This window comes from Sprattus sprattus, assembly GCF_963457725.1.
Source record: "Sprattus sprattus genome assembly, chromosome: 15".
NCBI lineage: Eukaryota > Metazoa > Chordata > Actinopteri > Clupeiformes > Clupeidae > Sprattus > Sprattus sprattus.
In genome coordinates, this window is record NC_137913.1 from 27,860,278 (window position 1) to 27,877,481 (window position 17,204).

At 47.7% G+C, this 17,204-nt stretch overlaps 1 protein-coding gene across 1 annotated transcript in view; it reads right to left on the reverse strand.

Annotated features, from left to right (window-relative positions):
• cfap299 (cilia and flagella associated protein 299) overlaps window positions 1-17,204 on the reverse strand; it is a gene marked incomplete at both ends in the record, with an annotated part of 94,311 nt that overhangs the window by 57,467 nt on the left and 19,640 nt on the right. Inside the window, one exon of the mRNA XM_080852858.1 lies at window positions 13,223-13,313. Within this exon, the coding sequence (XP_080708984.1) occupies window positions 13,223-13,313 (91 nt within the window). The remainder of the gene's footprint in view (window positions 1-13,222; window positions 13,314-17,204) is intronic.

A 17,204-nucleotide genomic window follows, 5' to 3' on the forward strand; every position in this document is an offset into this window, starting at 1 on the left:
GAGAGAGCGATAGAGATGTAGAGCGCGGGTGCTGTGTCCGCGTGGAGCGTGTGCTGACCTACGAGAGACAAATGGCGTGCTGTGTTGACTCAGGTGAAATAATACACACGCTGGCCTGCCCACCATGTGTATGTGTGTGTGTGTGTGTGTGTGTGTGTGTGTGTGTGTGTGTGTGTGTGTGTGTGTGTGTGTGTGTGTGTGTGTGTGTGTGTGTGTGTGTGTGTGTGTGTGTGGGTGAGTGTGTGTGTGTGTGTGTGTGTGTGTGTGTGTGTGTGTGTGTGTGTGTGTGTGTGTGTGTGTGTGTGTGTGTCTGTGTGTCTGTGTGTCTGTGTGTGTGTGTGTATGTGGTGATACAATTGTGAGGATAGCAAAGAATGTGTCTCTCTGCCATTCCCACATTCAGCACTCCACACCAGTTATTGTGCTGTCACAAACACAAAGACACACACACACACACACACACACACACACACACACACACACACACACACACACACACACACACACACACACACACACACACATACCCTCCCAAGAGCCACACCACTAGTACACTTTTACAGCCCAACATACATGATTACAGCTATGCAATGTGGAAACATTTCAACCTTAACCATGAACCAACCCTCAGCAGGTGCACATGGCTCTGGAGGTACAATTCACAGTCATGTGTTGAAATGAAAAGCTGAAAATAGCTGCTTGTTTATCAGACCTAGAGACGGCCCTGCCTGAAAAACCCAAACGACTTAATGGCTGCACTCATCAAGCCTGTGATCTCGGCCACGGCAGTGTTTCCCAGGATTCTTACACGCCCTCCAATCTAAATCCAAGGACTTAAAGTGCAGCTCACTTCTTTGTTTCCACAAGGCTGCACAATGCCACTTCAGCGTCTTGCAGATTGTTTCGAGAGCAATTTACAGAAATCCACCCCAAAGTACTGTCGTTTTATCGTCATGAAGGACAACGGAAATTGATGGACCGGGTTAACACAGTCGAGAGGCAAGGTGATAAACTAGCAAAGGAGAAGAGAGGGAAGAGGTACTGGAAAAGTGGATGGAGGAGTGAAAGAAGAAAAGAGAAGAGCAGCAGATGGAAGAGGAGAGAGAAAGAACCGGTGACAAGGATGTATGAAAAAAGCATAAGAGAGGGGGAGAGAAGGGGAGAAAAAATGGCAGAAAAGACCAGAAAACGGATAGGGGAAAGGAGAGAACTTAAGTGCTGTAGAGTGAGATTTAAGGGTGGGGGGGTGGGGGGGGCATGCAGAAGAGAGAAGAGAGTGTATAGGACAGTAGAAGAGAGGAGAGTGCAGAGTTGAAAAGAGTGTAGAGGACAGGAGAGGAGAGGAGAGTGCAGATGAGAGGAGAGGAGAGGAGAGGAGAGGAGAGTGCAGATGAGAGGAGAGGAGAGGAGAGGAGAGGAGAGGAGAGGAGAGGAGAGGAGAGGAGAGGAGAGGAGAGGAAAGGAGAGGAGAGGAGAGGAGAGGAAAGGAGAGGAGAGGAGAGTGGAAAGAGCATGGACAGTAGAAGAGAGGAGAGTGCAGAGGAGAAGAGAATGTAGAGGACAGCAGAGGAGAGGAGAGGAGAGGAGAGGAGAGGACTGTGGAAAGAGCATGGACAGTAGAAGAGAGGAGAGTGCAGAGGAGAAGAGAATGTAGAGGACAGCAGAGGAGAGGAGAGGAGAGGAGAGGAGAGGACTGTGGAAAGAGCATGGACAGTAGAAGAGAGGAGAGTGCAGAGGAGAAGAGAGTGTGGAGGAGTGTAGAGGGGAGGAGAGGAGAGTGGAAAGAGCATGGACAGTAGAAGAGAGGAGAGTGCAGAGGAGAAGAGAATGTAGAGGACAGCAGAGGAGAAGAGAGGAGAGGAGAGGAGAGGAGAGGAGAGGGGAGGAGAGGACTGTGGAAAGAGCATGGACAGTAGAAGAGAGGAGAGTGCAGAGGAGAAGAGAGTGTGGAGGAGTGTAGAGGAGAGGAGAGGAGAGGAGAGTGCAGAGGAGAAGAGAGGAGAGGAGAGGAGAGGAGAGGAGAGGAGAGGGGAGGAGAGGACTGTGGAAAGAGCATGGACAGTAGAAGAGAGGAGAGTGCAGAGGAGAAGAGAGTGTGGAGGAGTGTAGAGGAGAGGAGAGGAGAGGAGAGTGCAGAGGAGAAGAGAGGAGAGGAGAGGAGAGGAGAGGAGAGGGGAGGAGAGGACTGTGGAAAGAGCATGGACAGTAGAAGAGAGGAGAGTGCAGAGGAGAAGAGAGTGTGGAGGAGTGTAGAGGAGAGGAGAGGAGAGGAGAGGAGAGGAGAGGACAGTGGAAAGAGCATGGACAGTAGAAGAGAGGAGAGTGCAGAGGAGAAGAGAGTGTGGAGGAGTGTAGAGGAGAGGAGAGGAGAGGAGAGGAGAGGAGAGGAGAGGAGAGGAGAGGACAGTGGAAAGAGCATGGACAGTAGAAGAGAGGAGAGTGCAGAGGAGAAGAGAGTGTGGAGGACAGCAGAGGAGAGGAGAGGAGAGGAGAGGAGAGGACTGTGGAAAGAGCATGGACAGTAGAAGAGAGGAGAGTGCAGAGGAGAAGAGAGTGTGGAGGAGTGTAGAGGGGAGGAGTGTAGAGGGGAGGAGAGGAGAGTGGAAAGAGCATGAACATGGAGCCTCTCCTCACACCTGATGGTCAGCACATCTGCCACGGGTCACAGAGTAAAAGCACCTGTGCAGGGGAGAGGCAGGAATACCAACATCATGAGCTCTTCAGCAGGGACAGGGAGAGGGCGGGAGAGAAAGAGGAGGAAGAGGGGAGAGAAGATAAACGATAAAAGAAACGGTGAGGAGAGAGAGAGATTGAGTTGGAGAGGCTGAGAGGGGCAGAAAGAGATAGATAGGAAAAAAGGGAAAGGAAATGAGAAAGTAAGACAGGAACAGACAAAGATGGAAGGAGAAGGGAGAGAGTGTGTGTGTGTGTGTGTGTGTGTGTGTGTGTGTGAGTGTGTGTGTGTGTGTGTGTGTGTGTGTGTGTGTGTGTGTGTGTGTGTGTGTGTGTGTGTGTGTGTGTGTGTGTGTGTTTGTAATAAGCAGGTGTTGGCTCTGGAGACTGTGTGGTATGGGGGGTGTGGGGTTAGCTGTGTGGAATGTAGCGGAGTAGAGATCTAAGTAACCATTTGGATAACTGACTGACAGTAAGCGCTTCGCTGAACCCACTCTAGACAAAATGCTGCTGCTGGACCACCTCCTTTACCTCCCCTTCCTCCTCCTCCACCCCTTCCATCCTCCTCCTCCTCCTCCCTTCCATCCTCCTCCTCCTCCTCCTCCTCCTCCACCCCTTCCATCCTCCTCCTCCTCCTCCCTTCCACTTTCTGAATACAGTCCAAAACCAACAGGCTAGCCCATCCCATCCCATCCATCCCCTCCTCTGTACCAAGTCACTCAGCCGAGACTCCTACAGAGAATAACACATCACACATAGTGTCCGCCACCATTCATTTTTTTTTTTCCACGTGATGATATAATAATAATTGAATGTGTGTTTAGACCCTTCATCAGGCGAGCCTGAAATAGTTAAATAAATTCAATTTGATTCATTGATATAGAGTCATAAATAATGGACACAGTCTCGAAGCACTAGAGCAAGCACATCGGTGACGGTGACAGAACCACCCAGGAAGAAACCTTGAGCAAAACTCTGCAAAAGGGGGGACCCATCCGCTTGTGGCCGGCCAATGATGTGACAGTGCAAAAAGTCTCTGAAAGGGTCATTGCAATCTATGCAGTTAGCTATGAGTTTGAATGACCATACTTGCAGATAAGTGACTGCCCACTTCAAGAGCGCTCAGATGAATACCACAAGAAAACACTAGGCCTGAATGTTATCGTCTGATTGTTTGAGACCCTGTTATTTTGCTCCACACCATACACACACTCCCCTATGCCCCACTCTCTTAGTGGAGCCGTTACTTTGATCCCTCAACCCAGCGCTTCTTCTTAAAAAACCTGTGTCTCCTGGCGAAGGAGTGTAAACCTGACGAGTGATATAAAAGCTGCTGTGTGTCCGCACTCATAAGTGGTGCTGTGTGTGTATGTGTGTGTGTATGGGTTATGTAAAGAATGCCCTGGGCCAGACGAGCGAGCCACGGGTGGCGGTGGAGATTAGATGGTGTGGATCTCTTTTCGCCGGCTCTGAAAATCATCCAGCGCATATTTGAGATGAGGTTCAGAAGTCTCAGCAGCTGTTCCTTACAGAGGAGGCGGAGGGTGTGTGTGTATGTCTGTGAGTGAGTGTGCATGTTTGTGTGTGTGTGTCTGTGTGGGAGTATAAGTGCGTATGTGTGTGTGTGTGTGTGTGTGTGTATGTCTGTAAGTGAGTGTGTGTGTGTGAAATAGGTGGGGGTAGGAGGCATTGCCAGACACTAAGCAGTGGCACGAGAGAGACAAACATAAAGAACTGAGAAACACAAAGAGAGAGAAGGAAAAACAAATAAGAAGGAAGACAGGGACGGAGAGAAACAGAGAAACAGAGAGTAAAAGATGAAAGAGAGAGAGAGACAAAGAGTTAAATTATAATTATATTTATAATTATAATTTTCAGAGAGAGAGACTGTAAAATATGTAATGGTGCTTTTTTGCACATTTTCAAAAGGGATCCAACTTAATTACAGTGAACCAGCATGTTGCTCCTGTGAAGCTGACTTGTGTTCCAAGTGTGCAGCATTGCAACTCGCATGATTCAAATTCCAGTAGTTTAATTTTAAATCGTTCAGCAAAAAAAAAAAAGAAGAAACAAGAAGGAAAAAAAGATTCTCATTCAGCGTGTGATGGAGGAGCTTGTTAAAAACAATGACAGCTGCATCTTGAAACAACACCTCATATATTCTTTTCAAATCTCAAATATCCCATTGGAGCGAACAGGCTGGAAAGAGGAATCCACATTCCATCTCGGCCATTTGAAAGAACTATCAAGTGACTTCCACAAAGAATAGCAACTGCTATATTGCTTCCATTCTCATCAGTTGTCACGCACAATTTCTTTTGAAACGTCAAAGCCCTGAAGACTTAAGGCTCCCAATGCGAGTCAGACCTCTGGCTTTTTAAACTGAGGCAATTCAAAGGTTTTTTTTCTCCATTTTTTCTGTATGTATTCATATATAGACTCGGGCATAATCCGTGAAATCCTGTTGAAGCTGTTTGCCAACGAAAACACATCCATTTAGACTAATGTTATGGCTTTCCATAAGAACCCAGCAGCCACCATTAAAAAACGGGATCTGATATGATGGATTTCATTGACTGTAATGGACACAGACGTGTTTCTTTTTTTCCCTCTCTCTCTCTCTGTCTCGCTCAAAACTTTTATGCTTTACCAAATGGACCTCAGTGTCGTTGCCATGTGGGAGAGCTTCACTTCACTTCACTGCGGAGCAAAATGAATCATTGTGGTGCGCACTACTATTTCACTCGGTCTGGGTTAACAAACACACTGTTCCGTAAGAACTCTGTGTGAACATTTACAGAGAGCCCAGGGTATTAGCCTGCTCTGTTTATTTCTGACAGCGGCCGTATATATGTATATATGTATGTATATATATGTGCCGACTTCGACCAGAAGCCATAAAAACTGCATGACAATAAATCACATTTCATCACCAGAGACGACCCTTCCTCCACTCCCACTTTGGGCAGAGAAATGGCCTTTGTCTCCTGGGTGAATGCGGTGCTGGAGTGGAGGGCCCCTGTATGTCTGGGCCTCAATGCGGGGCCACAAGATAGTCTTACAGGACTCTCGCCTTTCCACCGGGCTGGGCCGCGCTGTGCTGCTCTTTGGTCAAGCACTTTGAAAAGCGGGGACGCTTCATTGTGACTTCACTGCCCATGACAGGGACAAAGGGGTGTGGGAAGGAGGGGGGGGGGGGGGGGGGTGCGTGCAGAGTGGACACACACACACACACAACACACATTCTCTCTCACGCACACACAAGCCGTAAGGCTAGACGGCTGGGAATTCATCTCCTGTTTCAGCACTAAACTCGATCTGTGGGCTGCCTGACTGACCACCTTATTATTATCTATAAAGGCTTTTTTTTAGGGAGGAGGCAGGGGTGTTGGGGGTGGGCAAGGGAAGAGTGATCAATACCTAGTTAAAGGTGGAGTGGTTGGGCATAGTGGTGGATGAAAGAGGGGAGTGTTACAGGCTATAAACAAGCAGGTCCTTTCTAAGGAGCTTCCTGCCCGGCCTTGGTTGAAACTGCAGAACATCCTCCCTGACCACACTGACAAGGTAAACGAGAGACGTGGTGATTCTTGATATGCGTTACATGATTACCAATCTCTCACAGAAGGAGATTGATGCGTTGGTCTGTCATCCCATCAACAGCAAAAAAAGAAAAAAACGCTCCTAATAAAAGCCAGCTTAAAAAATCGCTTGCAGATGAAACCGATCCCAATGGCCCGCTTTTGTGTCTTGCTTCCTTTCCCTCAGATAGACATCCACAGGTGCTTTGGAAAAAAACAACCAAAAAAACCCCCCACAGAAACACAAAGGTATTCCAACAAAGCTTGGTGACAACAGCATTCTGCCACCATGATTGATTTTGCCTTTATTTCTCGATCAAGCCCGAGAGTGCCTGAAGAAAGAGAACGAATGAATCATTTTACCATCACTCTTCATCTCGCCCTGTATATTTGCTTTCAGGGAACACGGCGCATTTGTTTGTAAGTAAAGCCTTATTAATCTTCGGGGGGGGGGGGAGAGGGAATTGGATCACATTAAAGGAGGGTTCAGGATTCAGCGATTGTTTTGGTCCCACTCACAAAGCAAATAGAGACGGCGTGCGTGTCTATCAGAGAAATCTTAAATCCAGAGGTATGCTATTACAACGGGGTCATATCTGTAAGTGTGCATCAGCAGACGGATCAGTTAGCCAGCGAGCGAAACGACTTACCAGCCCCAGTAGTCTGCAGGCCAGTCGCAGATCCTAGATCAGTAAAAATGATCCCCTAACCCTGTACTGAGCACTTGCTATTGCTCAAATATTTAGGCAAACACCAAATACAGGCAATACATTCCCTCCGTATACAATAAAGATCAATAATATGTGAACAGCATGAATGCACAGCACTGTGATACGCAGCATGTTCCTGTCTATGTGAAAGACACAAGCTACCATGATGCACTTGCTTTCAGTTACATGAAGCAGCTGCAAAACTCTTCTTTGTGACATAACTGCCATAACAGCATAGCTGCGTTGTGGAACGTAAAGGTTATGTGATGCAGTTGTGTATCTGACATCCATACGGAGGACGTGCAGAGGGTTCATGGGAACAGCCACCGAGATGGCCCTCTCTCTCCTACCCGCGCCCTCCGCAGACTGGACAGCTAGGGCCAGAAAGCTGTTTCCAGTTGAGCAACACCCAGCACGGATTCCACAAGCTGACTGGACTCATTACGGGCCGGGAGCTGAGCCCGCTCTCAAGCACACACGCCAGTGGACCAGGGGGGGCTTGCTACTGCTGACATCATTAGGCCTTTTCTCAGGCAGCAGCAAAACACACAAACACACAAATTCGCACAGGCATACATACACACAAACACACAGACACAGGGATTCCTACACCCACAGACTCTCAGGCAGTTACACACACACACACAGACGGGGACACACAGACAAACACAAACATACAAACGCACTTAGACACATACACTGATAAAACCACCCACAGATGCCTAAAGACCTACACACGCACACCTACAGACACAGACGTGCACACACGCACGCACGCACACACGCACACACACACACACACACACACACAAGGCTTTTGGGTGTGGTGTTGGTGTGAGGCTGACTAAGGGCGAAAGGAGGGGAAGGGGGGTGGGGACCTTCACACACATTTCCAAGCGTTCCCCTCAGCACACAATGGCCTAGCCTGAGGCATTCTGTGCAGGTGTGACCTGGATTTGATCACACTCCACTTCTTACCCAGAGCAAACAATGCCAGAGCTGCCCAGGTGCACCTTTTGTGCTGGGTGACTTTTGGCAGCGCCACTGCTTTCGCAAGAGGGTGAGAAAGAGGGAGTGAGTGTGAGAGAGAGAAAGAGAGCGAGAGAGAGAGAGAGAGAGAGAGTTTTGATAGTTTAGGAGAAGGTCAGTGACGAGGTAGAAAATAACACAACGGCCGTCTTTAGGGGAGCAGAAAGACACACACACACACACACACACACACACACACACACACACACACACACACACACACACACACACACACACACACAGCCCAGGGCCAAATCATAGGATGAGATGAGTTGACCAGGGCCAATGTTTGACAGCTCATCTCACAGAACACCTGGATACAAGTTCAGTCCTACTGCTCACACTGCATATGGACCTTTACTTTAGACAGGTGTGTGCTCAAGTTCAGTCCTACTGCTCACACTGCATATGGACCTTTACTTTAGACAGGTGTGTGCTCAAGTTCAGTCCTACTGCTCACACTGCATATGGACCTTTACTTTAGACAGGTGTGTGCTCAAGTTCAGTCCTACTGCTCACACTGCATATGGACCTTTACTTTAGACAGGTGTGTGCTCAAGTTCAGTCCTACTGCTCACACTGCATATGGACCTTTACTTTAGACAGGTGTGTGCTCAAGTTCAGTCCTACTGCTCACACTGCATATGGACCTTTACTTTAGACAGGTGAGTTCTTAATGGCACAGGTCTCAACATTATTAGCATGACTCTGGACATATATGTTTGTGTGTGTGATTGTACCATGCGTGTGTGTGTGTGTGTACGTGTGTGTGTGTGTGTGTGTGTGTGTGTGTGTGTGTGTGTGTGTGTGTGTGTGTGTGTGTGTGTGTGTGTGTGTGTGTGTGTGGTTACAGCTTTACAGTGAGGCTGATGAATGACTGACCTCATACATAACTCCTAAGTAGAGGACAGGAACAGCTGCTTAATTCACAGATTCCATTTGACGTTTGCATGTACGATGTCTTTATGCTTCATTTACATTCGATTTGAATATGTACACATTTTCCATGTTTTGCATGTATCATGTATGCTTTGTAATGACAGTGTGCATGTGTGCACACACACAGAAACACACACGCACACACACACACGCGCGCGCACCTGGTAAACACAAAAACCTTTTGTGTTCTTCTACTTGACATAATTCAACTCATATGTTGAGCTAAATTGCTCTGCAAGACCAGGCCCAGTGTGAGTGTGTGTATTTGTGTGTGTCTGCGGGAGTGTGTGCTTGTCAGTGTATGAGCATGGTTGTGCTTGTAAGTGTTAAAGTGTGTATGTAAGTAGATGCAGGATTGTGTGCATGTGTATGTTTGTCTGTGTGTATGTAGGTGTGTGTGTGTGTGTGTGTGTGTGTGTGTGTGTGTGTGTGTGTGTGTGTGTGTTTTAGAGCTGTTCTGTGTTAGGCCTGATTGGTATGGGTTGGGCAGTGCGTCTGGAGTGCGTTAAGCCTCTCTGCCCTGACTGACCCGAGGACAGCACTCTCCACTCCCGTCCCTTCTCCACTCTCCTCTCTTCTCCTCTCCTGTCCCTTCTCCACCCTCCTCTCTTCTCCCCTCCTCTACTGATCCTTTTCTCTTCTCCTCTCTCCTTCTCTCCTTTCCACTCCTCTCCTTTTCAGTCCCTTCTCCACTTTCCTCCCCTCCCCTCTCCTCTCTTCTCTCCTATTGTCTCCTCTCCTCTCCTCTCCTCTCCTCTCCTCTCCTCTCCTCTCCTCTCCTTTCCACTCTTCAGCTGACTCAGGTGTGAGGAGAGGCCCATGTCCAGCTTCACCCCCCCCTGTCTCTTTCCACTCCACTTCTCTCCACTCTTCTGCATTCTTCTACTCTCCACTCTCCATGTGTTCTTCTCTTCTCCTCTCTTCTCTTTAGTCTCTCCACCTCTCCTCTCCTATCCTATCCCATCCCTTTTCTATGGGTGTACTCAGTGCGGCCCACCTCTGCCGAACTGGGTGGTCTGGTTATCCGGCCTTATCAAAGTTTAACGCCTGTAACGAGACTCCCACACGGGGCCATTCACCGTGGGCCTCAGAGGTAAGAGGAGAGAGAAAATCCCCACACTGTTTGCTTTTGTCGCTGCAACAGGCAGCTATGACAGGAATCTGTGCCTGGAAAGCTGAGCGAAGCCACCCAGCTACGGCTCTCAGATGTTACATACTGGTTAAGATGGGCTTATCAGTGCCTTTGTTGTCGAGCCTGGTTCCCATGTCAGTGAGGGATCTTTCAGAGGGGGGAGAAAAAGCTATTACCAGAAACGGACTTACTAGCACTTGCCAAAAGACTTGAGTATTTGCAAATCAGCAAGGTCTCTTGACTGCGTGCTGTTGTGTTAGTTTCACATGTGTTATGAAATAACTCAGCTCTCACCCAGCTGTGAGCTACTCATTTGCAGGTCAGTAGTACATTAAATAGTGCTGTTCAGTAAGGAAGAGGGGGGAAAAAAACAGAAATGGAGAGTGTCGCGGGCCAAGTGCTAGCATGGTCTTTTTGCAGCGCTCGCTGAAGCGTGTAGCTCTGGCCTCGCTCTCCAAGTAGAGGCAGCTGTGCGCTCCAGGTACGTGGCGTTTACGCTCTCTCTCGACGCAGCTCATTGGTGTCCAGATCGCGTAAACGCTGCAAATTCAGCTGCGGCTACAAAGCCCCTGGCAGCGGTGCAGCCCTGCAGTCTCTCCACCACCGCCAGCTCAACATGGCTGCAAAACTCATGAGTGCTGCACCCACCCCGACCCCACCCCACCCCACCCCACCCCACCCCACACCCATGTCTGTTATCCATTTACTACAAGAGCCTTTGTCTTTGTCTTTCAGCTGAAAAAACTCAGAGCATACCAATCTGGAAATGTCCTCAAATAAACACGCATGGCATCTCCTGTAAATATTATATTGTTTGTCTACGTCCAGAAAGACAAACAGCAATGCGTAACAAGCATGTAGCCTTAGCGTCTTCATGTGGCAAGATGCAGGGCGCTCAGCGAGGCCGATGAGTGCTGTGCTGTGGTGTGGTGTGGGTATATACGCTGGCTGGAATACATTTGTGTAACGTAAACATACCAGTGGGGTCAGGGCTCGTCAACATGGATTATGATTACCTGCAGCCAAACAGTTTGTAAGAGAAGAGGTATTAAGTGCTCAAATGTGGCTTAGGGTTTAAGCAGAGAGGGAGGGCGGAGAGGAAAATAAACATTTTTTCAGTGCGATTTTCTATCAGCGCGAAAAACTTCACTGGGGGAAAAAAGTTAATTTTGGGACGGGGTGTGTTTATGTGTGTGTGTGTGTGTGTGTGTGTGTGTGTGTGTTTGTGTGTGTCTGTGTGTGTGTGTGTGTGTGTGTGTGTGTGTGTGTGTTGGAGGTGACATAAAGCTAGCTTGTCCCTCTCTTTCTCCACCTCTCTCTCTCTCTCCCTCTCTCTCCCACCCTCTCTCTCTCTCTCTCTCTCTCTCTGTGTATAACACAGGAAGATTGATATTATAAACTGCTTGATTCACGCTGGACAACCACAGTGCTTCCTTTGACCATTGGCACGGGGAGCAAGCTTTGACCGATCTCTTCTCTGCCTGGTCGGCAAGATATTTTCCCCCTCTTTAGGGAGAGGGCCAGCGTGTGTGTGTGTGAGGGGGGGTGGTGGTGGTGGTGTTGCACTGTTTACTCTGCAAACATGTGAGGCGAGAGAGGGTGGGTAGGGGCGGGGGGCGGGGGGGCTAGGATGGGGTGTGGAGGGTTCTGGACGGAGTTCTTGCTGTGTGATCCTGGCATCCTCCTCCAGCAGGTCAAGCCTGGTCACCCCCACCTCGATCTTATGCCCCACCTTTTATCTCTCTCCACTAAGGACAAGTCAAAATGCTACCCTGAGAGGTTCCTGAGAGGTTACCAGGTAACTCTGAGGTCACCCTGACAAGTGTTGGAAGCCCAAAAAAGCTGGACCAGTTCAAGTCGAACCATCGCACCACCTGTAGCTAGAGCCCATACTGCATGTGCTGTTTCTCATGGCTGAATCATAGATACATAACCCAATGGAAAACATGCCACTTTCATCTACTATAGGTGTAAATATTTCTCTAGTATGTGTGTGCTACATTTTTAACTCAGACCTTTTGTCTGATATGCTTCAGAAACTTCCCCTAGGTGTTTTCTTGGACTTGCTAACACACCTTTACAAATCTGTTTAGGTTTTTTCGAGTGGGACCTTCATCCCGCATCCCATTTCTCTGATCCATGATGGGTTAGCTGATGTCGGAACTCTTAACACAGGTGTGGTTAATGCTCTACACACACAAGAAGGAACAAGGCCTTCCTTTAGAGAGAAGGTCCATCCATCTCCCCTCTCCTCTTCTCTCGCATGTCTCCGTCAAAGCAGTGCGCACAGCTGCCCACAGCCAGGTGCCCACATCTGGGCAAACTGTGGTATTCCCTGGCACCCTGGCCCGTGGCACTCAAACAAAGTTGCCTTTTCTAGGAGTGCCTGTTGGAGATTTTGGTAAACAGCAGGTTGAGTAAACAGCTCTGCATATGCTCAACACAAACTGTGTGGGGTGCTGTGCGTCCTGACAAATGGCATGTGTTCCTTTCTTTTTAATTAAAAGAAGGAGGAGGTAGGCATGAAGTCAAACTTCCAGTGTTTTTATCCAGTAAATGGATGTTTACCTGCTTTGACATTCTATGCAGCAGATGTAAACACTTTAGGCCAGGCCTTTTTTCTGGTGTGGTGAGGGTTTCAAATACATACATATAGAGACACACACACACACACTCCCACACAAATAAACTCACAACACACACACACATACAAGCAGACTCACAACCCACACACACACGCACACACACACACACACACACACACACACACACACACACACACACACACACACACACACACACACCAAAACGCACACACACACAAACATGCACACACACAGAGACAAAAATGCACATAAACACACACCTACGGATACACACACACACACACCCCGGGTGGGCTTTCCCTCCCTTGTTTTGCATTCAGCTGAAGTGGAAGGCGCTTGGAGGGCGCAGCTAGTTCTGCCAGGCACTGGGGTGAGGGGTGCAGGGGGTAGGTAGGTAGGTGGTTGGGGGGAGGCCCGTCCCACCTGACTTGACACAGAGCGGATTTTGTTCATGGGTCCCCTAATGGAATCACAGGAATATTCTGGGGGAATCCCATTACGTAGCGATTGGGAAGGGGAGGGAGGGAGGCTGTGTGGGGGCAATAATGTACTCACAGTCATCCTGGCGCTGCGGTTGGCCTCCTCGCGCTTTGCCAGCGCCTTCAGGAAGTTATCTTTGAGCTCCTTTCCTGTGCTCGCCAACGTCCTGGAAAAGACAACATTCAAATGGTTTGAAATGTGTCCTTTTTTTGCTCAAGGAAATAGAGATGGATGGCACGGGGGCGGTGTGTGGAGGGGGTTTGAGCTTTGAAAGTGTTAAAGGTTCTTTATGGAAGGTTTTCATTTTTTTTTTTTAACATAAGCTCACATAGATGTGCAGTGTTTTCACATGTGAATCGGTTAGCGGTGCCATTGGCGCAACTCAGCAGTCTCACGTCCGCGCCACTCGATACTTCCCCATTCCTTTTTGTCCTGTCTCCACACGCACCATCAGGTCACACTGTAGCGCTCAGCTGGAGCAATGCCATTAAGATAGAACTAAACACTGGAGACAGCATTCCACTCCACACTCAGGCCACAGCGCAGACACTCTGAAACCATGTCTCCTTCAAAACGCCGTTCATCCAGTGTGTATTTCTTCAGAGTTTCAAATTATTTTTTGCATTGTAAGTTTCAATCTGCTCTCCAACATAAATGTTTCAAATATAATATCCCACAGTGTTTCCGAACACAAACTGCAACGTCATCCTGTTTTGACATGAAAGTCTAACCCTGTGGAGGAAGGCCTTCAGTTGACTCGGATCTTTAGGAACAGCCTCACAAAATAACGTCATGTACAGACTGACAAACACAGACAGAGGAGTAAAAACCATCGGAAACGATCTGTAGAAAAACAGAGCAAACTTTAAGGTTTAGTATTGCGCACGTGTGAGGGTAAAGTAACAGAGGTCTGTTTAATTGTGCACTATGCTCTTACCAGCAAAAAACCTGTGTAACTTGATCTTAAACAAGGTTAAAATACGATGCTTTAACTAAAAAGTATTTTTATGACCATGTTTTCAATAGTTTATAGTTTATGAAACCTTTCCACGAGGAACAAACCAATAAATGAGGCAAAATAAACCAGGCATGACCGAAACATTTCTTTTCCTCGTTAATTGGTTGCGTTGGGAGATGCACACCCTATCAGACCTCTGTCCCATCAGAGTTCACTGATTTTATTTTCACATTATGACTAACTTTTTTTCTTTGTGCTTGGGCTGGCACGTTTCCATGGAAACATAGTTCTGGCGCTATCCAAAGCCTCTGCACCTGACAAAACATTGGCACTCATCTCCCCCGAAACCCTGTTAGCGGAGAAGCACTAGCGGTGGCGGCAGCCCTTGTCAGGCCTCCAACGTTCACTCTGCCTAGCGTTCACAAGGTCTGCAATGTGTTTACCGAAGCGCCCCCCTTGCCAGTAAACAGGTAATTGAGAACTTCTCTGCTCCAGTTTAAAGAGGGGTTACCCACAACCCTGACCTCGGGCAAGCAGAGCAGCACAGTGAGGAAAGAGAAGGGAGTTCACTTAATACTTCTCTTCTTCAGATGACATAACTTGGGGAAAGATATTTTTAATAAGACCTGAGGTAAAAAAGGAGTTAATGGCTGGGTGTGGTGGGTTTCCAAAAAATCTCCACGTCACCCTAGCGTGATATAATGGCAGCCGAGTCGAAAGCACATAGCTCACGGATATTCAAGGTAATCTTAAGCCAAGCACCTCAGGCTCTGATGACCACTGAGGCACAAATACAATGAGTAACGTCTACTCATCGCTTACCACCCACTCACACACACACACACACGCATAAAATATCAGTGGACACATACCGTGCCTCCATAAATTAGAAACACTATAAGGGAGAAATGCTAATGTTTTTGTTTCACTTAATGCAGTGTCCCTGGAAACTGTGAGGGGAAATGAGAGACCTGCACGTTAAAGAACCACAACTGCTGTGTCAGACCTTTTTTAACAGTGACACATTTCCTTCAGTCCAGAAGAACAGTACTAGACAGATGCACAAAGTAAATATGCATAGCTACTATATTGTTACTGTATTGTCATAGCAACTTTAGCACAGTATTGTCTCTTTATGTTAATCTCCTCAGTGATTCAAGAGAACAGTTTTCAAACACTTAAATGTATTCACTTAGCAGATGCTTCAACCCAAATATATGTATTACAGGTAAGTACAGGTGCATCTCTATCAGCATGTTCAATGCATGGGAATTGGACCTTTGTCCTAGGTGACGTCTGTAACTCCATCATTTGCGCCACTGAACAGCTCCAACAGTGGATGATAAGGAGACGAAGAACATTGCTGTGCGGTGGTAGCAGAGCCCCTTTGTACCTCTTAGACATATCCTTATCCTGCCGCTGAACTACTCCTGGCCCTTTCCATAGCTCATGGAGAGGCAGGGGCAGGGGATGAGGAGCAGCAGGCTCCCCAGGGGGCTGCATCTGTCTCGCTCAGGGTTTTATCTTCATTGGACACTAAACATCTTGCTCCTCACTCCAAATCGTTCCTCACGCAGCTCATCTCATCACTGCTCCTCTTGGATAGATGTCTGCACAGTGGTTAGTCAAATGTTGCCATGGGAAGGTGTGGAACCACTGTCCATCATAATTGCCCAAAATGCTTCTCATTAGCCAAAGCAGGCCTCTGTAGCCTGTGGACCATCCTAGCTTCTACAGGCATTTTGTGGAAAAGCTCATCCACTCTTTCAGAAAAGACTTACTAGAGCATGATGCACTTACTCTGGACAATGATTTGATTGTGTGAGTGTGTGTGTGTGTATGTATGTGTTCCAGGGTTCTAATGTGTGTGTGTGTTTGTGTGTTTGTGTTTTTGTGTGTTTGTGTGTTGGAGGGTGAGTAAACAGAACATACACATGCATTTTATCCATAATGACTCTTTGGCCCGCTTCAGCTTGTTCTGAGGAGTGCCACACATGGTGAGGACTGCCAGAACAAGAGTTCCCCTGGTTCTGAAAACCTCCTGCAGCACGCTCACTGGATATGAGGATCTGCAGGCGTTTGTCAAGGTTTCTGTCAGGGCTCTGTTTTAACCCCCCCCCCGGCCATTTTGTCGTTACTGTCTTGTGCTTTGTTCTCCATGTGCTCTATGTGTTTTCAGTTCTGCCATGTGTTAATGTTTATGTTTTGTCATGTGCTTCTGTTCCATGTGTTCTGGTCTCCGCCCCTCACCTGTCACATGCCACTTTCTGTCATTGTTAGTTTCCCTCGATTTAATGTGTGCTCACCTGTTTCCCATTGTGTTTCTCGTTGTGTGTAATTGGTGTACTTATACTCTGCATTTTTTTTTTTGCTCTGTCAGTTCGTCCCTCACTGTGTGCTGATCATATTTGTTTTGCGATTCCCTAGTGACCCTTATTGCGTGCTCGTTTCTGTTTAGTTTTGTCCCTGCCCCCCATGTTCTGGATTCTGTTTTGGTTTGTGCTCTGTCTTGCCTGCCTGATTTTGTTCCTGTTTTCATTTTGTAAGTAAAGCTGAATTTCTTCTGCTAGTCCTACCTATACATGTCCTGTTCTTGGGCCCTCTCCCGCGAAAACCTGACGGTGTTAGCCACATCTCAGAGCTGTCAAGCGTGTCCCACAGCTTGCAGGATGTGAGACAACAACCGTCAGTGTGAGCAGAGCTTAATGAAGAGATACCTGACGGTATAAAAAGGCATGACCGTGTTTTATGACCGTGGTCGTATTAATTATAAATGTTGAGAATGCATCACTTTATATATGGCTTTATACTTCTTGGGTTTTCAGTGACTGGGAGCGTGGCATGATGGCTTTGGCTGACATTACATCCGAGTTGCGTGATTTAGGGATGCACTGCTTCGAATTAATGTCGAGGTGAGGAAATGAGGCAGGCTCTCTCCTGACAATTACCATCACTGGGGCTGGCCAGAGGGGAAAATTACTTTGCGTGCAAAGATTAGCCGGACAGAGAGCCGGCGCTTTGCTCAGACATAATTCGAAACTTAGTCTTGTGTCAACACGGCCAAGTGTTGAGTTTTCGAAAACGATTATCTGGTAGCTT